This window comes from Choloepus didactylus, chromosome 7 (assembly GCF_015220235.1).
Source record: "Choloepus didactylus isolate mChoDid1 chromosome 7, mChoDid1.pri, whole genome shotgun sequence".
In the NCBI taxonomy this organism is placed as follows: domain Eukaryota; kingdom Metazoa; phylum Chordata; class Mammalia; order Pilosa; family Megalonychidae; genus Choloepus; species Choloepus didactylus.
Genome location: NC_051313.1, coordinates 43833753 through 43856519, shown reverse-complemented (window position 1 = coordinate 43856519; position 22767 = coordinate 43833753). Strand labels below are relative to the sequence as shown.

General features: G+C 46.4%; 1 protein-coding gene across 2 annotated transcripts in view; it reads right to left on the bottom strand.

Annotated features, from left to right (window-relative positions):
* Positions 1 to 6965: 6965 nt before the first annotated feature.
* BEND3 (BEN domain containing 3) overlaps positions 6966 to 22767 on the bottom strand; it is a 39009-nt gene continuing 23207 nt past the window's right edge. For both annotated transcript variants that reach the window (XM_037843373.1, XM_037843374.1), the window contains one exon: positions 6966 to 9575. In XM_037843373.1, the coding sequence (XP_037699301.1) occupies positions 7335 to 9575 (2241 nt within the window). In that variant the 3' untranslated portion in view covers positions 6966 to 7334. The remainder of the gene's footprint in view (positions 9576 to 22767) is intronic.

Here is a 22767-nt window from a genome sequence, read left to right as displayed (position 1 = left end):
GCTTGTGCTATTTCCTGTGGTGAAAAAGCTTTCCCGAGTCAAACCCTCTCTCACAGAGGTAGATCTAGACATTCAGAGGCTGCAGACAGACAGCAGACTCCCAAGTTAAATCACAGAGGACTAGACAAAGAGAGGCAGAGAAACTGACTTACCTTGCACAGCTACACAAGGGGTAAAACAGAAACCAAGAGTGCATCTTTTCCGTCACCATGGCCACCGCTAGAGGCCCCTGGCAGTGCCAGCTATAGGATCTTGGCCAATTCCTTAACCCCTAGAAGCATCACGTTCCCCATCTGTAAAATGGGGGCATATCTACCCTATAGGCTTCCAGGCGGATTAAATGAAATAACGTATGTCAAGTCCCAAGTCCCTGATCCATTACAGGCACTCAGTAAAGGGACACTTTATTAAAAGCAGAACTCCCCCTAACTTAAGGACCTGCAGTCACTTCTGAGTACCCAGCTGTCAGGCTACGGGAGCTCCTGGAAGGAGGCGTGGTGGCATTACACGCTCTCAGCATCCGGGATACAGAGACTCTATTCGGAGGAACAAATGTATTCTTACTCCTTAAAATTCAGTCCTTGGATGACCCTCCCCTGAAGAGATGCTCCGGAAAACGCCGTCCGGTGTGGCCAGTGTCTATAAGCCCTTGTGCATTTATAAACATGCTTCTTCCCACTGGCTTAAAAGCCACGGTTAGGAAGCAGTCAGTTTTATTTGAATCCTATGGGAAACCATTTATTTCAGCTCAGATGTATTTCTAATAATCAGGAAAATGCAGACCCTTCAGTGTCTGTAATAAACATGGCACATTTTGTGATGTTATTTTAGTGCAGTGGTTTTCAGTGTGGTCTCTGGTCCAGCAATATTAACATCACCTGGGAACTTGTAGAAATGCAACTTCTTAGGCCCCACCCTGTGCTGGTTTGGATGTATTGTGTCCCTGAAAACGCCAAGTTCTTTGACGTAATCCTGTGGGGCCAGAAGTATTAGTGTTGATTAGGTTGGAAGTCTTTGATTGTTTCCATGGAGATGTGACTCAATCAACTGTGGGTAAGACCTTTGATTGGATAATTTCCATGGCAGTGTTACCCCATCCATTCAGGGTAGGTCTTAATTGAATCACTGGAGTCCTATAAAAGTGTTCACAGACAGAACAAGTTGCTGCAGCCAAGAGAGACACTTTGAAGAACGCACAGGAACTGAGAGTGGAGCTGGAACACAACCTGGGATCAGTAGATGCCAGCCGCGTGCCTTCCCAGCTAACACAGGTTTATGGATGCCATCGGCCTTCCTTTGGTGAAGGTACACTTGTGTTGATCCCTTCGTTTGGACATTTTTACGGCCTTCAGATTGCAACTTTGTAACCAAATAAACTACCTTTATAAAATCCAATGCATTTCTGGTATTTTGCATTAAGATCAGCATTAGCAAACCAGAACACACCCCAACCTACAGAATCAGAATCCATAGGGGATGGGGCTCAGCAATCTGTGTTTTCACTAGCCTCCAGGTGATTCTGATGTTGCTGCAGTGGATGCTGGTGGAGTTCTGCCCAGATCCCCTGGCTGCTGTGCACTGACCCTTCTCTGCAGCATTGCCCTTGGCCTTGCCAAGGAGGCTCTCTCCTGGCCACCTCCACCCCCTACCCACCCAGGGCAGACCTTGGACAAATGACCAAATAGCCCCTGGGCTTCAACCTGGTTCTGCTGTGCAGTTCAGGTGCCTGAGCTAGAAGTGAAGCTAGACTCCAGCAGGAACCTGTCTCCTGCTCACTACCTTCCCCCTCCTGCTACCACGTGTCCCTTCTTCTGACAGTTCACCTTCAATAAATCACTTGCACAAGAATCCCAGTCTCAGGCTTTGCTTTCAGGGGACCTGATCCAATGATTTGCACAATCTCCAAATCTTTACTCACTGTTATCAGAACATATCTGTACAGGAGTGCTGCAACCAGTTCATGCAGCACAGTTCTAAAATTCAGCACCCCTGTACCTAAGATCAGACAAATGGGGGCTTAAAAGATGCAGGAGCTAGAGGACCCCCCTGGCTGGCAGTTGTATCAGATCTTGTGATGGTTAATTTTTGGTGTCAACTTGGCTAGGTCATGGTGACCAGCTGTTTGGTCCAATACGGGCCTTGGTGTTGCTGTGGAGGTGTTTTGTACGTGTGATTAGCACTTACCATTAGCTGACTCTAAGGTTACCCTCAGTAATTTTGGTGGGCCTCATCTCATCAGTTGAACAAGGACTTTAGAGCAAAGAACTGATATTTTCAGAGGAAGAAGCAATTCTGCCTTAAGACAACAGCTCCTCTCTGAGTTTTCAGCCTGCTGGCCTCCCCTGCGGATGACAAACTTGTCAGGCCCCATAATCACATGAGCCAATTCCTTAAAATGAACCTCTTTAAATGCATGTGTGTGTGTGTGTATGTACACACACACACATACATATCCTGTTGGTTCTCTTTCTCTGGGGAAACAGAACTGAATCCTCTATTTCGTAGCTCAGGGAGTTTAGCTCTTGATATGGTGTGGAGTGGTGGAAAGAGACAACTTGGGCTCAAATCTAGGCACCACCATATGCCAATTGTGTGAACTTGGGCAAGAAACCTACCTCTCTCTGCTTCCTCCCAACAAAGGAGAGGACAACAGTGCCCAAGACGCTAAGTTTCATGAGAATGAACCGAAACAGCACACCTGCCATTTGCTGCGTGTCCCTGAGCAATTACGTAAGTGCTTTGCTTGACTGTTGGGGCTTAATTATGGGACTTACCTCAGAGGGCTTTTGAGAGGATTCAAGGAACTCACCCAGGCACAGTTCTTAGCACACAGTGCCCAGAGCCCAGCATAAACTCAATCAAGAGGAGGTGTCCTCACAGCGTGCACAGCTCTCCCACGCAGGCCAGGGGGCTTCTATTGCCCGGGGGCCCCTTTTACGTAAAGAGCTGGTTGTATCTCACCACTCCAGTGACTTTTGTTTTTTTTAGCTCTGAGAAGTGGATTTTACGATAAGTCTTCATAAATCGAAATACCCTGTGAATCTTTTTTGTTAGAAAATAAATCTGCAGCCACAAGGGACTTAAAACAACCTTTCTTCAAGAAAATGCTTAAATTTGCCAGTGGATTTAGCATTTGGAGCTCCAGCCCCTAGCCTGTGACAAGGCTCACAGCACAGCCGTGTCGGTGGTACAGCTCCTGTGTCAGGGCCATCGAATCTGAAATCAACACACACGCACTGTAGGACAAGTGTTCTGATAATCACAAGCCATTGCTTGCTTTAGATCTTGTGTCCCCTGGCCCTGCAAAATGTCTCTGATGGCTTGAGACATTATTTTTACTATGCAATGTTACTTAACAATTAATTTATAGTAGTCAAAGAGGTGAGAAAAAAACATACGTCCTTTTGTCATCAGTTATAATACACTAACTTGAGGAATTAAGTCCCATTTAATCCAAAGTGAAAGAAGAGATGAACATGAAATGGAGCCCTGCCAGCTTGGCAAAGGTGTGGGGCTGGCACCAGACCAGAAAGTGGTAAGAAAAGGTCGGATGTGCCTCCCGCCGCGTGGTCAGGAAGCAGGCGATACGCACACAGCCCTGGAGGCCGGGCACTGGGGATGGATTTATCTGGGGACTTCTCAGCCCTTCAGCCACGGCCAGACTGAAATTCTGTGAGCTGCATCCCTGAGGCCCAGAGCGTGAAGCCCACGGCTGCCGACTCCCAGCACATTTGTGCTCTCACCTGGGAGCCGGCAGGAGCCTGCACGGAAAGACAGATGAAGAAGATGTGTCTCCAGAGACCTGTGACCTCAGAAAATAAGATGCCACGAGACCACTGTTTTGCTATTTTTTTATAACATTTTATAACTCATAAAACAGTGCTTGTATAAAAAATTCACACAAAGTTGCTAGAGAGCATACAATTTCCAAAAATGTCCTGGGATTTTGTTACATTCAGTTTTCTAAGGACGCACTCTTATCAATGGTAAAATGCAGACGTTGTGATATTTCATTATCTTTGGTAAAACTATGCTCATTATTTCGTCTCCTCACAGTATTTACTCTGATATCCACTTTGTGCAGGGTCTGCTATTACTAGGATGTCAGAAAAACATTAAGGCTGGATCTACATGAGGCAAGTATTTCCAAAGAGCAGTCACAGTCCCTTGGCCCCGTTCTCACCTACACAACCAGACAGTGAGCGCCCGATGACCACCCACCAGGCATCTCGAGAAACCCCCTCAATCGGGCAAGAAGCCAACATGTGGGAGAATGGGTGAAACTAAGGCCATCTCTGGAGAAACCCAAATGGCCATGCTGTGGTGAGGTCAGGCCAGCGACTCTAGCATCTAACAGCTGACACATCCACTGCTCAGTAGATCCCTTAGTTGGTGATTGCTGCTGACGTGGTGCCCCTGCCCCCCCAAACTTAATAGGAGGGGAAGGTGTGAGGCCAACGCTGGAGGGGGAGGGGCCTGCAGGTGCCCCCGATGGCGGACACAGCTTTATTCCCTGTCAACCGCTTGTTGTCATGGAGACACAGCCAAAGTGAACCGAAGCAGGATGAGAACACGCAGTACATTCATGACTATCTTCATACATTCTTTTAAAACGAACTAACAGAGAAACTGATGAACACTATCACCTACCGTGCCCAACTACTTAACATCAGAATGTGTCTGTGCTAATTCTTTAGTCCTTGGGAAAAAAATCCACAAATCAAACAAGTAGAAATCAAAGAATTTAGATGGGGGTGGGTGGGAGGGGAAGGGGTGGTGAACAGATCTGACGGAACACGGTGAATTTTGAAAAATAAGTATTTTTTTGTTTGTTTTGTACTTCTATTGCTTCATGTTACAAAATGCCTACTGGAGCCCCACTGCGTGGACGGGAAACTGAGGACCCCATGCAGACAGCACACCAGAATGTGAGGTGCTCCCCGACAGCTCCCAAAGTGTGCCCACCTGTCCTCACTGACAGGGCCTCGGAATTTTGGAGGAAGAGGCGCTACACAGGCAATTAAGGAAACAACCAAAATACAGTTTCAAAAAATTTAACATTTTTTTTGTCTAGGTTACAAAGAGACATGTAATTCCTAGAACCTGCTGATTTCCCCAAACGTGAGTTGATAGGATTTTTGTCCCTCGATCATTAATAAGTGATTGTGCTTCTGAAGTTGCGGGGTCACATTCCTTCTGGAAAGCAGGGCAATTTTCACATGGCTTAGAATCCTCTTGGATACATCCTAGAGACCAGAACAAATTCCACAGCACCCCTTTCCCCCAAACCAGCAGGTCTGGCAGGATGAGGGTGCCCATGCCATCTTTGGGCAGGGCGTGCATGTCTGTACATGCATGTGCTGGAAAGACTAAGGCATAGAGAAAGGCCCAAATGGGGGGAAAATGGGAGACTTCTAGCTGCTCCCGTTCCTCCTTCTCTGAAAGGCACAAAGAAGTGGAACTTGGTATTCATGTGGGTCCCTTCACCTCACTTAAGGTTTTTCAGTAGGAATGTGTGTGTGCACGTGCAGCTGGGCGTGGGTCTGTGCAGTTGTTAAATCCCTGTGCGTTTCTAAATCTCAGTAACAGAGATTTGCAGTTTCAACAGGAAATGTGTAAATAACATTTAAAAACAAATTCATTAAAGTTATGTCAACAACATTTCATTGCTCAGAATCCTGTTGCTTTTTAAAATGACTACTGGGTGCAAGAGGCAAAAATTGTGTAATACAGTGGTGTAGGAAGTCCTTCTCAGCTACACAATGAAAATTTACAGGTTGTTCCTATTAATTCTGCATTCTAAGGTAGCAAACTATCCAGCCATTAGGTTATTAAACTTTTAACACTCCACAAGGACTTTATGACTACCCTATACGATTCAATTAATTTTCCAGGTTTCTGGTATGATGCATTCAGTTTGGGGTAGACTGTTTCCTTTCCTTCTTAGGCATTAGGCCCCCAAACGTTAGGTAGATGAAAGAATTTTTTTTTAAGCACTTAACCTCTTGGGGAATTTCAGTGTTCTTTGAGAACACACTGCTGGCCAGAACAGTTTGACCCAACCAACCCCAGGTCAAGGAACGGGCCAGGTGTAAGAGAGCAGGACCTTCTAGGGAGTCAGAAGGGAAAGCTGAGTGGACTCCAGAAAGGGACATGGGAGCCCCGTTTGAGATGACCTGTGTCCTTCCAATGCCAGGTATCCCCACGAGGGCCCCAGAGCTGGGGAGTCAAGACTGAGGTGTGATGAAGTCACCGGGCAGTTCCCAGGACCCGGATTTTATACAAATACACACACGGAAGTAAACATCTCTTGGTGAGCCAAAAGGGCCATCCTTAAATAACAAGGAACCAAATATCCCCATACAATATTTTCCAAGGAAATGAGACTGCCCCTCCACCCACCCATGGAGGGGTGGGGGGCAGTGGAAGGACACAGCTCAAGTGAAGACACCGCGGGCGTGTGTCTCCATGCCCACCTACATTCATATCATCGTCCAGTGTTCTTGTCTACAGGGGGTGAGCACAACATTCTAGCGATGGCGATGACGAACGGGCCTGGCCGCACTTGCGAGGTCCTTGATGCCACAACGGAGAGAAATGGGGGGCACGGCTAGGGAGGTGACCACACTACTCTGCCCCGCACCCCTGCCATCCAAGGGCTCTCCTGACTCTTCCAGAATCAGATGTAAAAGACCAGGCCAGCCACATCCGTCTCCACGGCAAGCCTGAAGCTACCATTAGCCACCATGCATGAACATGGCACTTTCAGAAATTTCATAAATCTGAAACCATCTTAAAAAAAAAAAACAAAAAAAACCTAACATCTGAAGTCATCCTACAGTACTTCATCTTCATCTCAGATATTTAAAAGACTTTTTTCCTAAGTAAAATGGCCCCAAAGGAGCCTGATCATTTTAAAAATTTTTTTTAAAAAAGGATTTTTTTTTAATTAAAAAAAAAAAAGGATAAAAATGGAAATGTAAAATGTGGGAAGAGGAACCAGAGTTGCTGAATTTGCCTTTCAAATTTCAAGAGGGCATGGGGAGGACAGAGCCAGGGGAAGGGACCCCCCGCCTTTGCCCTCTCTCCTCCCAGCTCAGCCCTCCCCACCGTCTAGCTGTGCCCCCAGGGAACGCGGGGCGCAAGCCCCACGCCCAGGAGAGCCAGCCCGAGGCTCCTTGGCGTGTGGCTTGCTGGGGGTCCGGGTGTGCAAATGGGGAAGCCACGCCCTGCTGCCCGGGGCCTGCCCGTGGCCTCCGCGCATGAGGCGATCGCTGAGTCCCAGGGGGCGGCTCCTGATGGGGCAGCCCCGCCTCCGGGCAAACCTCCGGCCGTCACTTCTCCACTTTCTTGGCCTTCTTCAGGATGTCGCATTTTTTCCTGTTGGGGCGGCGACACCGTTCATCGATGCTAGGGATACATTCGTAGTGCCACACCTCCTCCATCTTCTCCACGGGGTAGACGGCCTCCACGTAGTGGCGGATGAGCCTCAGGCGCGTGGGGTCCAGCTGCTTCTTGTTGCAAGCCCCGGAGTGGTTGTACTGCAGCCGGAGGTTCTCGGCGGTGAAGAGTTCGGGAAAGAGCCTGACCAGGAGCCGGGCGGCGAAGTTGCCCACGGAGAGGCTCTGCTGCACGATCTCCCTCACCTCCTTGTCCGACAGCAGGTACGGCGAAGGCACCGGGAAGTCGGGCGAGGGGACGGCCAGCTCGTCCAGGGGGATCTTGCAGAAGTCCTTGCTGCTTCTCTCAGGGGGCAGCGGGGGCCCCTCGAATTCCTCCCGGAACCTCTCCGGGTTGATTGCATAGCTCGCGAGGTCTCGGCACTCCGGGCCCGGCACGTGCACCTTGCGCTGCTGCTGGTACGAGCGCCTCTGCTCGGTGTCCCGGCGCCGGCAGCGCTCGTCCAGCTTGCCCACGAACTCCAGGGTCCAGACGCGGTCGTTTTTGGCCCGGGGGTAGAGCAGCTGCACGTAGTGGCGGATCAGCTTGATGCGGGACGGGTCCAGCTGCTTCTTGCCCAGGGAGCCGCTGCAGTTGTATTGCTTACGCAGGTTCTCGTGGGTGAAAAGCTCGGGGAAGAGGTGCACCAGCAGGCGGGAGGCGAAGTTGCCGATGGACAGGCTGCTCTCGTAGATGCTGCGCAGCTGCTCCTTGCTAAGCAGGCAGTCGGCGCCCGGCACCTCGAAGTCGGGCTGCGGGACCTCCAGCTTGTCGAAGTCGATGGGCACTAGCCAGATCTTCTTGGAGCGGCGGCCGGGCCGTTCACCCTCGAAGCTGTCTTCCACCTTGACCACCGAGATGTCGTCGGGCAGGCTGGAGGAGTCGTAGCAGTCGTCCCGTGGGGGCTCGCCCTCACTGCCCACGTCCAGCCCCAGGCCCTCGAGCTCCTCGTTGATGCGCTGGGCGCACTGCTGCAACCAGGCGTCCTCCTCCTGCATGTCGGGGAAGTAGATCTCCGTGTAGTTGCGGATGATCTGCAGCCTCTGCGGGTCCAGCGCCTGCTTGCCATCGTCCCCGTAGCAGCTGTACTGCTCGCCCAGCTTTCGGTGGTCGAAGAGCTCGGGGAAGAGCCGGTGGAGCAGGAAGACGGCAAACTCGCCAGGTGAGGAGGCCTCGTCCAGGAACTCGGTGAGGTCTTGCGTGTCCACCACGTGGTCTGAGGCGATGGTGCTGCTCCGGTCCAGTGACAGGGCCTCCTCTGGGTCTTTGTTGTCCAGGAAGTGGCCAGCGTCCACCTGCTCGGCCTCAAAGAAGCCGGTGACCTGGCTGCCAGGCTGGCTGTCCTCCATTTCCCGCTGGGCCCAGAAGCGGCTGAAGAAGTCATTCAGCTGGGGCAGGCACTCGGCCTGCCACACAGCCGTGTCCTTCACCGAGGGGTAGTACACCTCCACGTAGTTGCGGATGAGCTGCAAGTGCAGCGACTCCAGCTTCCGCTTGGTGGCAAAGCCGCAGGCGCTGCAGCCGTGGGAGAAGTCGACGTCGCTGAAGAGCTCGGGGAAGAGCTGCACCAGCAGGCGGCAGGCCAGGTCACCGCCCGACAGGCTCTGGTCCACGAGCTGCTTGAGCTCGGGGGCCGTGAGCTGGTACTCGGGGGGCGGCTGGAACTTGGCCACCATCTCAGTGGGGCTCACCTGCTTCTTGATGCGGCTCACCTCCAGGGAGAGCAGGTCCACCTTGCTGTGCAGCTGGGACATGGTGGAGGTGAGCGTGTTGAGCATGTAGAACATCTTCTGGATCAGGAAGTAGATGTTGGGGTCGCCATCAGTGGCTGCTGCGGCGCTGCCGCAGTCCCGTTTCTGGGGCTCACTCAGGAGCCGCAGTGGCGAGGGGCTGTTGCTGGGGTTTGCCTTCTCGAAGAGCTCGTACGTGTTGAGCAGGTCCCCCGCAGGGGGGTTCTTCTTTTCCATGATCTTGTGTGAGATGCCATACAGAGGCTTCTTGTAGGAGGGGGTGCCCGTGTCGCCGCTGGGCTCGTCCTCGCCCGGCCACGCAGAGCTCTTGCCCCTGCTGGCCGGCTCCCCATTCCCCTGGCAAGGTGAGCTGTTCTCCCGATTCCTCATGCCTGCTAGGAGTGCCTAGAAAAACAAAAAGAGTTTCCCAGGGAGTTAGGTGGGCATTCTGATTCGCTGCCCATAGACCAGGGCCTGTCATCTGTTGGGAGGGTTGAGGACAATGGAGGGAGCATGTGAAAAACGGCCTCCCCGACCCCAGATTCAATTTGCCCTTCCAAGAACACACACCCACGAACCCAGCGCCAAACCTGCTCGCTCTCCGCTCCCGGAAGATGTGGTGAACCTACTTCCTGAGGAAGGCTCAGGCTGCACTGGGAAGGCAGCGGGAAGGTTTCATCTTCCCCCGCAGGACACCAGAGTCACACTTCCACCTGCAGGCCTGATGGGAGCCAGGAGCACAGACTCGGGCAAGGGTTGGCGGGATGGGAGGGAGGCCGTGAGGAGCTCCAATGGCTGCTAGCTCGGAGGGCAGAAGGGAGTCCTTCCAGCTCCTCCCCGGGAGAGCAGGCACCTCCCCTTGGGAAGGAGGTACACTGGCTGTACCCAGAGGCACTTGGATCCAGTCTGCAGTCGACTCTACTACTGACTGGAACCCAGGCCACTGAGGGTCCATGAAGTGATGGTCTCCAGCTACTCGGGGGCCTAGCAGCCCCTCTCAACCAGAATCCCAGGAGAGATTTAAGTCCCGAGGCGCTAAAGCACTCATTGCAGGTAGTGAATTAACTGCTCACCTTGCATCTCGGGGCACTAGCCACTATTCTCCAGCCTTGCTCAGCCAAGGTTCCGTATTTGCGTGGCCATCTCCTCAGTTCCCCCAAGGATGGCACACACCACAGGTCCTCCTGCTGGCTCCCAAGGGAAGCTCAAGATGCCCCTTGAGGACTGTCGAGCCTGAGCCCAAGCTCCACCATCGCACAGCTACCACTCGGAACATCTGGGAACTGGATTTCTCTCTGCTTTCGTCAGTGGTTTTTCCCTAACTGCCAGGCCCTGGATGTTTTTAGAGGTTTATTCATTCTATCTCATTTATTACAAACAGTCCTATGAGATAAATCCAGTTTATTATCCCAATTTCACAGCAAAGAAAACTGAGGCACAGAGATGCTCAGTTATCCACCCACAGAGCTAGGAAAGACCTTCTGTGCTTGCCTCCCACTGTCAGCAAAGAGAGAGGCGAGCAGGCTGGAAGGGGAGACTGCTGAATCCACCCAAGCTATATTCCTATCTGTCTCAAGATGATTGTGACCACCATGACTCAGAAATCTAGGAAAATGGCCCACTAATTACTTTTTTTTAAATAATCTTTCATTTATTGTGGTAACGTATGTGCAACCTAAAATTTCCCATTGAACTCAACTTCAAGTCAACAATTCAGTGCCACTATCCCCACCATCCATTACTGAAGCTTTTCCATCACCCCAAACAGAAACTCTGTCTCCATTAAGCAGGCTCCAATGCCCCATTCCCCTACCCAGCCCCTGGTAATGTGAGTCCACTTTCTGTGCTATGAATTAGCAGATTCTATTTATTTCATATAAGTGAAATCATACAATATCTGTCCTTTTGTATCTGGCTCATTTTACTCCACACGATGTCTTCAAGGTTCATCCATGTTGTCACATGAATCAGAACTTCATTCCTTTTTCATAGCCAAATTCTATACCACTTTTTTTTTTTACTTTTTATTTTGTAATAATTTCAAAGTTATAGGAACAGTTGCAAAAACAATACAAAACCCATACACAGAACTCCAGCATTCCCTGACCCCCGCCCCTGATACCCTGATCCACTAACTTTAACATGCTGTCACATCACTATTTCTTTCCCTCCCTCTCTCCCTATCTATCATCCATCATCTATTGCTCTGTCTTCTGAACATATGAGAGTTAGCTGCACACATCCTTGAACATACACTATAATTCACGTACGTACTTCCCATGAACAAGAACATTCTTTTATGCAATCCCATTAAGCGCAGCTAAGAAGTACAAGAGATTCAACAATAATACAAAGCTTACATTCTATATTTCCTTTTCCTTATGTCTCAACTGTGTCCCTTTGAGCCTCCTGTCCTCCACCCTCCAATCCCATCCAGCGCTATCCTTGGCATTCAACTGTCATCTATTTAGACTTTTTTTTTTTTTTCCTCAATTGTGGAAACATATATACAGCCTAAATGTTCCCATTCCATCCCCTCCCTAGCCTTCCATTAGTGGGATTAATCACATTTAGAATGTTGTAATGCTATCATCTTCCCACCATCCATTACTAGAAATTTCCCTTCACCTCAAACAGCAACCCTACACTCATTTCTTAACTCCCCATTGCCCCTTTCCCCACTTCTCGTAACCCATACTCTACTTTTCATCTCTATGGTCATATTCTCTGATAATTTCTTTGTGTTTACTGTGGGGCTTAAAATTAAACTCTTAAATCCATAACAATCTTGTTTTTCTTTGATACCAACTTAATTTCAATAGGACACATAAACTATGTACCTATACTCCTCCATTCCCCCACCTCTATATAGTTCTTGTCAAAAATTACATATTTTACATTGAGTTCAAAACCACTGATTTGTCATTAGAGTTTGTGTATTTTATATTATGTAGGAAGTAAACAGTGGAGTTACAATTCAAAAATTATTGACTTCTATTTGTATTCCATTGTGGTCAGAGATTGTGCTTTGAATATGTTCAATTGTTTTTTGTTTTGTTTTTTTTTTAATTTATTGAGGCTTGTTTTATGTCCCAGCATATGGTCCATTCCGGAGAAAGATCCATGATCACTAGAGAAAAATGAGTGTCCTGGTGATTTGGGATGTAAGGTTCTATATATGTCTGTTAAAATTCTCTGCATCTCTTTCTCCTTTCTTTGTTTCTCTGTCAGTAGGGCTCCCTTTAGTATCTGAAGTAGGGCAGGTCTTTTATTGGCAAAGTCTCTCAGCATTTGTTTGTCTGTGAAAAACTTAAGCTCTCCCTCAAATCTGAAGGAGAGTTTTGCTGGATAAAGTATTCTTGGTTGGAAATTTTTCTCTCTTAGAGTTTTAAATATGTCATGCCACCGCTTTCTCACCTCCATAGTGGCCTCTGAGTAGTCACAACTTAGTCTTATGTTGTTTCCTTTGTATGTGGTGAATTGCTTTTGTCTTGCTGCTTTCAGAACTTGCTCCTTCTCTTCAGTATTTGAGAGTCTGATCAGAATATGTCTTTTTATTAAGGAACTAAAAGTTTCCCTCTTCCTTATAAATTTGCTCAAATTTATATTGTACAGAATTTTCTACATATTGGGTAGAGGAGTTTAGAGAGAAAGGTGCTAGAAACAGACTGAAAACATAAAATAAGGAAGAGTAAATTAGTAACTACTATGTTTTAATATCAGTAGTCTTCACATTTTAACCACAGGACAAATTTCTGTTTGTCCAAGAAGTAAAACAGAAGAAAGTAGAGTTCCCTTTGCCTATCTCCTACCTCCTTCCTCCATACGGAAAGCCATTTTTTTCCTAAGGAAAGTGTGTAATACAGCGAACTGTGAGAATATTTACAAAATAGTCCTCAGAAATTTATACTAATTTCAAGAAATACAATCTAGATCATATATGGGAACAGTTAGTAACATGGAAAATTTAACGTGCCAATTGTGGGAAAATATAAATTATGAAAATATAAATAAGGTCTATCATTGTATTTATGAAATCCGGAAAGTTTTAAAGCAATTCTCTCAGGCACAGAAATCTTTATGAGATTTTACACTGCAATTATTTATTCAAATATTCTTCATTGTCTGTTCTGAATTGAGTCCAATTCAGGTTAGTTTTTCAGGAGCAAGACATAGAAAGATAATTTCTGTATAATATGGTGATAAAATATCTGAGTCTCTCTGAAAATTCGAAAGCCTGTGAGGAACACAATTCTCTAAAAGAAGAGGAAATTTAATTGGTGAGACTCTCAATTTTTTCCTCCTTTTAAAGTTGAATTTGGAGTTCCTCTTCTGGCCAAGATAGAAAAGCTGATCAAAAATTCCCATGGAAAAGCAAAGGACCTAGATAGCCAAAACAACTTTGAAAAACAAGAACAAAATTGCAGAACGAACACTACTGGATTCCAAGATTATTATAAAGCTCTAGTAATTGAGATAGTATGGTATTGGCATAAAGATAGGCAAATGGATCAAAGAACCAGAGTAGAGAGGCCAGAAATATACTCAAGTGATTTTCCACAAAGATTCAAAGGCAATTCAGTGGAAAAAGGATAGTCTTTTCAGCAAATGGTGCTGAACAATTGCATATCCATATACAAACAAACAAAAAAACCCAACAACAAATCATTTCATCCATACTTCTTGGCACATTCAAAAATTAAAATGGACCATGGCCCAAAATATAAGAATCTAAATTCCTAACACTTCTAGAAGAAAAGATAAGAGAAAGCCTTTGTGGCCCTGGTTTAGGCAAATATTTCTTAGATACACCACCAAAAGCACAATCCTACAAAGAATAAATTGATAAGATGTACTTCATCATAATGAAAACCTTTCTGCTCTTTGAAAGACTTTGTTAAAGTAATGAAAAAGAAGCCCAGACTGGAAGATAGTATATGCAAATCATACATCTGAATAAGGACTTGAATCCATAATACATAAAAAACTCGCAAGATCACTAATGACAAAAACCCAATGTAGAAATTGGCAAAAGATTTCAACAGACACTTCAGAGAAAAATAACAAATGGCAAATAAGCACATAAAAAGATGCTCACTGGTGACATGCAAATTACAACCATAATGAGATACCACTTCACACCCACGAGAATGGCTATAATCAAAAAGTTAGACAATACCAAGTGCTGGTGAGGATATAAAGGAGCTGGAACTCTCATTCAATGCTGGTGGTGATATAAAATTGGTACACAGACAGTGGAAAATAGCTGAGCAGTTTCTAAAAATGTTAAACATACACTTACCATATTATTTAGCTATTCCGTTCCTAGTTATTTCTTTATCAAGCACAATCAAACCATATGTCCTTATAAAGACTTGTACACAAACGTTCATAGCAGCTTTATTCGTAATAGCCCCAAATTGGAAAAAACCCCACTTTGTATCAAGCATATAGATAAACCAAACTACATTACATTCGTACAATGGAATATTCTTCAGCAATAAAAAGGGATGAATTACTGATACATTACTGATACTGGTATTTAGGATAAATCTCAAGATAATTATGCTGAGAGAAAGAAGCCAGACAGATAGAAGAGGCCTACTGTATGATCCACTTAGGTAAGATTCTAGAGACTGCAAGTTCATCTATAGGGACAGAAAACAAGATTAGTCGTTGCCTGGGAAGGAGAGGGAATTACAAAGGGGCACAAGAAAATTTTACTGGGTGGTGGATATGTTTAGTAACTTGATTGTAGGGATGGTTTCACTGGTATACACGTATGTCAAAACTTATCAAATTGAACCCTTTCAATATGTGCCATTCATTGTATGCCAATTAAACCTCGAGGAAGCTGTTTTTAAAAAATTATTAAAGTTGACCCAGAAACTTTCTGGAATATATTTTTGAGTGTTTAATTAAGCAGAAGAGCTCATTAACAAGGACAGTGGTGCCAGGGAAGCAGGCAGGTGGAAGCACAAGGCGTGGAGAACAGAGAGCATCCTTGGGGTGCTTCTTCCACTCCGGGGTAAAATGAAGTTGGGTGGGCCTGCCTTAGTCCGTGCTTCTTAAGCTCTAATGTGCATTGCCTGAGATCCTGTTAAAATGCAAACTCGGATTTCTGGAGTCTGCATTTCTAACCAGCCCCTGGTCCACTCTGAGTAGCGAGGACCTGGAAGGCAGTGTGTGCTCTCAGTTTACTTCCCCCGGCAGATTCCGCATCATTGATGAAGCCTCCAGATAACTAACGAATGCCAGCACCAAAATGTAACTGTAGCCTGAAGAAAGGGAGGGAAGACGGAGAGTCTTGAGAAGCTAAATTTGCCACAGCAGGTGAGCAGAGGCAGGCCCGAGGTGAAAGCAGACCCTATGGCCACATAAGCATAAAAACCTTGATCCTTCGGAACCTCCTGCATGTTATCTCATCTAAATTAATGAATTACTCACTGGACCCGCTTTTATTGAAAAACTCTTTACTCCCTTAGGAACCTGAAGATAAAGAAATTCTTACGAAGGGCCAGTGGCACCTGGTCTGACTGACCCCCCCCCCACCTCCCTGAGAGCAGGGGCCCAGGGCCACACAGGCGTGGAGGGAGCCGGCCATGGCTGGCCTCCTGCCCCGCCCTCCTGGGCTCTCCTCCTTGCCCAGCATCCCCATCCTCATCACACTACAAGGCAGTTATAGGATAGGACCATGTCACTCCTGAGTGTGTACCCCAGAGCCTGGCAAAGTGCCCAGAACACAGAAGACTCAATGAATGTTTGTCAACCACACGCATGGATGGACGAAGCAGGGCCAGGTGTTCTTCCAGGCTCCCAAGTATGTTTAAGAAATGGGCTGATCAGATAGGAGCCACTGGCTTCACAGATAGCAGGAGAGCAGAGAGAAATGAAGGCCTAGGGAGGAGCTCAGTTCAAGCCTCGGGCTGTCATCTGTGTGGCCCTGGGCAAATGATCACGGTTCCGTGCCTCGGGTTCCTGGGTATAACTTAGGGATACATGGAGGCATCTATCTCCCACGGTAGCTGGGGAATTTAATGAGATAATTTATATAAAGCACTGAGCCCATGTCTGAATCATAGTAAATGCTTAATAAATATTCATCACTACAAATTATTATTAAATGAAGCTTTTCCCAAGCCACAGCAGAGGTAACACTGTGAGGTTCTTGCTAAACCAGTTGTGATGATTCTCTTAACTAATAAAGGAGAGGAGGACTTCCCTTTGGTGCCACAGGGCAACGGTCACTCATTGACCGCACTTCTTAGAGATCTTAGTCCAGATCTGTGTCCAGAGGGAGGAGGCAGAGGCCAGCTGAGCTGAGGGTGGGGTTTTAAACTCTTTATGTTCTTTTGTTCTGCTATCTGGAAGCAGAGGATTATTTTAAAAAACAGCAACAACATCAACAAAACATGAGACACTTGGGAAAACGAAGGGGTGGAGATAGCTGAAAACCCTTTACCCCTAAAGAGATGGTTTTTGAACCACAGATCCTGACCCATTCATTACACTGGGTGCTGAAACAGATTTGGTGGGTCATGAAGAAATTTAGAGAGAGGGACAAAGGGATTAAGAAAGAAAAAAGAGAGAGCAGAAGGAAGAAAAACAAAAACAGAAGTGCTTCAGAGTGCATTGCATACAGTAAGTAGATTTGGGAAAGTTCTGTTTCATCTTTATGTGCGTGTATATATTTACATACAAATACATATATATGAGCTGTATTGCTGAATGGTGTGCATGTAACTGTAGGTCATAGTTGAAATGCACTGCCTTAATAAATTCAAGGTGCTTTACTTGTTAACTCCTGTAAACTATATAAATTAGAATTTTCAGAATGCTTTCACCATGAAATTCTGCTACGTCACAGTAATTTTGGAGGTCCCAAGGGGCTTTAAGATCACTAAGAGGTTTTGCTAATATAGAAAAACTTCAGTTAGTTAAACCAATTATTTAAACATAACTATGTTAGGAGCCCTTTTAGAAAGAGGCTCTTTGCTTTTAAAGTGATCCCTCTAGTTCATTAAAAATAGGATTCTATGCAGAAAGAGGTCATCAGAATCTCATATGCCATCAACAGGAGTAGATCTAGGGGAGGACTTCCCCTCATTAATGCCCATGTAGAAAATAAGTGCCGGGAAAGGCTTCTGGGTGAATTGTCTGATTACCGGAGAGCGGAATACCAAGAAATCCAAGTTTTTTTTGACTCCCCCACATTTCAAAGCAGGCAGGGGGTGAGAGCATATCAGATCTGGAAATCCCCTCTAGAATTTTCAATATTCAGCCTCATTAATAAAAATATTTCTGTTTCTACCAAGGATGTTATGAAACACTGCCATCAATAGAAATATTTTTGGCTAAATCACTTGAATAAAAAAATATTAGCATCCCAGTAGAGGGCAATATTCCTCACTCCCAGAGACCTCGAACACACATTTCAACACAAAACACCGCATCAGCACCCAAGAGAAAGTTCTCAGCTAGTCCCCCACACTGGTGTCCTGTCATCTTAGTGCTCCAATTAATTCCACAAACTCTGCCAAGGCAACGATGGGCTGGCTGCATTTGCTACTGATGATAAAATCTCTGCTCAGCTGTCTAGGAGGCTCAAGAAATCTTTAAATCTGTGCTACTTGGCACTGGGTATCTGGCTGACACTGTCCCCAATTCTCTGAGACTTGTCTTCCAACCATATGGGAGCTCTGTGCATAGCACAGGCCCTGCCTTGCCAGCCTCTATCCCAGAGCTCGATCAGGACCTTGTGTTTGAAGCACCCTTAGACTTGAGAGGGAATGTCCAAATCTCTCACTCAGCGGGAGAATCTGACTGAACAAAAAGGGGCTGCTGTTTTTTTTTACAGGTGACGGGAAAGACCTAGGCTACTTAAGGGAGATTCCAGGTGTCCTTACCACAAGGACAGGGTTACCATGGAGATGCTATAAGCATTAAACATCTTTGTCAGGACCAGGTCCAAGAACATCCCCCCAGCATGCAGTTCAACGGAGGACGAGAGGCTAAATGGTGACTAAAGAGTCAGCAAGCTGGAACCCCAAGAAAGCAGCAGGCCTTCCTGCCACGGGGAGGCGAGAGTTACCGTGGTAACAAGGGCAGACCATGTGAATCGGCACCTTGGGGAGCAAGGCTCTGCTCCCAGGGCTTCACCCTCTGGGCCATCCTCATCCTCCCAACAGTGTAAGGTGGGGATGAAGAATGTGCTCCAATGCCAAAGAAATGAGAATCTGGGAAGATGAAGTGATATAATGAAAGAAAAGGGAGGTGAGAAGAGATGGCAAAATACCGGGCAAGAAGCCCTCAAAGGCCCCTGCAGCATCTTACAAATACACCCATGAGCCCAGAGGACCACCAGCCAGGTGGTTAAGGGCACAGGCCTGAATCAAAGCAGCCTGGTAGTGTTAACTTCTCTGAGCATCATTAAGATGGGACTGGCCATAGCACCCAACTGCCATGGCTGTTGCAAAAAGTATGATGTGCCACAGTAATTGACACTTAGGGGGTGTTCAATACATTTGCATTGAATGAATGAGGTGGGCGTCTGTTCTCCAACTGAAAACACACACACACAGACACACACACACACACACACACACACACACACACACACACACACACACACACACGATTTTTTAAATTAAAACAAACAAAACACCCCAGGAGAACAAAGTTAATTTGTGTTTGGCTTATAGCTCTTGAATATCACCCCCACTTCTGGGAACAAAAATATGATTATTAATAAAAACTCTGGCTACTCCCCTCCCACATCTGCTGCATTTGGCAATGAAGCCCTCTCCAATGGAGGTGCCAAGAGAGTCTTTATACAGCCCTTTGTTTGATATTTTGAAGGAGGTTTTATTTTTCTTCTAAGCATGGTTTGTACCAAATGTCACTCACAGAACAAGCAGTCAGCACTGATATAAATCTGAGTGTGGAGAAAGGAGGGACCGCTTTGCACTTGTAGCATCAGAGCTACCACTCAAAACCTTGCCCTTCGCCTTCTCCCCCGTCCTTCCCCTGGGATGAGTGGGAGAGAGAAGATGGGAGGCGGTGCATATTCCGACCTGGATGTGCTCAGAATCAAGGGCGCTCAGGACTGGGGTGTCCTTGAGGGTATCAGATGGCCCCTCCTGGGCAGCCCCGTGTTGGTTTCTGTCTGATAAATGTGCAGGGAGGCAGGTGAATACTGACCTCGGGGGGTGGGAGTTAGGGCTTGGGGCTGGCCAACAGGTGCCAGCTTACTAATCCCCACAAGCAGGGTGCTCGGTCTTCTCCCACATCACAGTGGAGGGGGGCCCTGAGGGTCTGGGAGGTCATGCCACCAGCCTGAGGCCCTGTGGTGCACTCCCTCCTTATCTGACTCCAGAGCCCCTGCTCATCCTGGTATTTACCAAGCTGGCGGGATGAATCAATGAAGGTGGGCCTCACCTCCCTGGACAGGAAGAGGGGACTGTAGTCTTCCCGGTCACGCTTGATGTCTTACACGAAGAGCAGGTCCACCCTGCTGGCATCCCGGCACTTTATTTTAACTTACACGCCTCAGTCTGTTCATGACACATGTCTAATGGAGCTGTCAGTTCCTTCATCACTGGTTTCTAATATGGATGAAACGAAGCAGGACATGGAATGGTGCTATCTGCTGAGTAGGTGCTGCACAAATGTTAATGTACTTCCTTTCCACTTTTTTAATTATCACTGGTTTCAGCATCCCCATTCCTGCGGTCTCACCCTTGGATGAAAGTGCTTTAGAAAGGGTTGAAAGGGGAAGTTTAGATTCATGTATGTCACCAGAAGGAAGGCCAGGGGTTAAAACATGGGACTGTATAACAGACAGAACCATATGGTGGATAACGACCATAATTAACAGTACAAATGTAAAAAAAAATCTTTCATGAACTAGAACAAATGTACAACACTATTACAAGGAGTTAATAATAGAGTGGTATATGGGAGAAAATATACCTATTGCAAACTATAGACTATGGTCAATAGTAATATCTTAATATATTTTCAACAGTAACAAATGTACCATACAAATGCTAGAGTCAACAACAGCGGGGGATAAGGCGTATAGGATGTTTTGGGTTTTCTTTTATATTTTTATTTCATATTATAATTATTATTTGGAGTGATGAAAATGTTCTAAAATTGATTGTGGTGATGACTGCACAACTATGTGATGATACGGGGAACCACTGATTGTATACTTTGGATGGATTTACAGTGTGTGAATATATCTCAATAAAATTGCATTTTAAAAAAAAAGAAAGAAAAAAACAAAGCAGCATGTCCTTCCCACCCCTGCTCACATCCACATACCTAAGAAAGATCACAGAAAAGTCAGGGGGAGGAGAATAAAAGACTATTTACTCAGAATTAGGACTAGCACCATTTTGAAAAATCAACATACACTGTAATTTTTAAAAAAAATTGATAGATTGTCCTAAAGTCCCTGGGGTTCTGAGGCTCTTGATTTAACTGGCACATCAACTTACACAAACTTTTAAAAAGAAAAGCTGCCTTAAATTCACATGATACCATTCTACAAGAAGCAAGAATTTCAAGTGTTCATACCTTCATATACTCTTTTTAGAGAACAAGAGGGGTCAGGGACATGAACCTCACTTTCTAGACACTGACGAAAATGAACAAAGTTGGCAAAATAGCCAAAATAAAATCTAGGACAAACATGTTTTTCCTACTCCAAAATCTGATGGGTTTGAGCTGCCTTCTGTAGCCAATTCACTGAAACGTGGTAATATGTGACTGTTTGAGAGTACGTATTTTGGACAAGTCACATTAGAATATTCAAATGCATTTTTGGTCCCCCTTTTCCCAATATGCCTGAATTTCATGGATGATGCCCAAAGCTATAGCCTGACAAAGTCTGCTGCCCAGTCAGATCAAGAACAGCATCCAGAACCTCCCCACCATTTGTATGACATTCTGGAAAATCCTTCTACCACAAACCTCGATGAAATTTGAGCCCAACACCAACTCTGTTCTGACTTGCTTTATGTACTGAAGGATTCAACTAAAATATAAATCAAAAGAACCTACTGCCTTCCCTTCTCCCGCACCAAGAATATGAAGACACTCCCTTCTTTTTGATCCTGTGACAGCCATAATTTATTGAATGAAAAGTTGAAAAGTGATACCATTTATGAAATGAGGCAAGGACACTATCACAGGCTGTCCACAAAGATCAGGACCCAGCCTATTTATGGTCAAATTCCTTCCTGTTGACAGAGCCTGCTGCTCTCTACTGCGGCAAATTGTCTATAAACATAGCCACAATAATTCCTCCCACCCTTTTGGCAATTTCTTTTTGCAATGGGACTCTGTAGCTCCTACCATCAGGAGGTGAGTCTATTTTTCTACCCCTTGAGTCCAGGTTTGGCCAACTAACTTGCTTTGATCTGTGTTGCAAGCAGAGGTTTGCAAAGTGCTTGCTCTCAGGAGCTTGCCCTCTCTTGCCCCTAGGAACTCTTACTTCATCACATGAATAAACCCACAGTAGCCTCCTAGAGGATGAGAAAGTACATACAGGAGCATTCCAGTCACCCAGCCCTCCCAGAAGAGGCCACAGATAAGTGAGAGCAGTCAGGCCCAATCAGAACCACCAGCTGAGCCACAGAACTGTGAACATAAAATAGTAGTTATTAAGCTGCTACAATTTGGGATGGTTTGCTACACAGCAAAATTCAATTTTGCCTTCTATTTCCTGAACTCTGGCTTTACTTACAAATTTTAAGTAATTTGCGGAATTGATCATAAGCAGAAACGTAACATGACCCAGAGAAGAAAATAAGAAAATGTTTTCAGATTTTCCTTAAGGAGGTTAACACACTGCTTCTCAAACTTCTCAGTACTTTCAGAACCAATACTTTAGGAATCTAATCCATAAAAACACATAAGGGGGGAAGATGGTAGAGGGAATAAGCAGAACGGGCTTTTTCTCTGTGAAAGAAACTAGAGAGGGGCTGGAGGATGCCCGGAACTGCAGTTTCGGGATGTAACTGGCCATAGAGGGACCCCTATAGTACGTGGTGGGGATGTGGACAAAAACGTGGAGAGACTGTGCCTCGAGGGACAGGGTGAGTTAATTTGGCCAGGACAGTCTCCCAGGGCTGGCAGCAGGGAGAGGGCCACTGGGCAAGGGAGTGAGCAGCAGCTCTACACTCCAGTGCATGCATCTTGCAGTTAGCTGGGGATCCACAGCCATTTAGTCAGGAGCTCCCATGAGAGAATCTGGGAGGCAGCATTTACTCTTCCCCCATGGAAGCCGGAGGTGGGGGTGCACCAGCAAGAAGTGGGGATAGGAGAGGGAGCCAAACCAATGCACCAACCACACCCCAGAGATTCATGGGTGCACGGCAAGCAGGGAGCGGGGCAGGTTTGAGCCAGAGGGGTCCCTTAAGCGGATTCCTCCCAAACTGCACAGGGCCCATATTGCACCCCAAGGGCAGGCGGAGAACTGGTGCACTGATTGGATCCCCACACAGTTTGGACTCTGCCCAAGGTACAGGAGAAGTTTGAGGAAGGCTGCCTTGAGAGCAAAAGGCATCTCAAGAGTGCCACCTGCTGT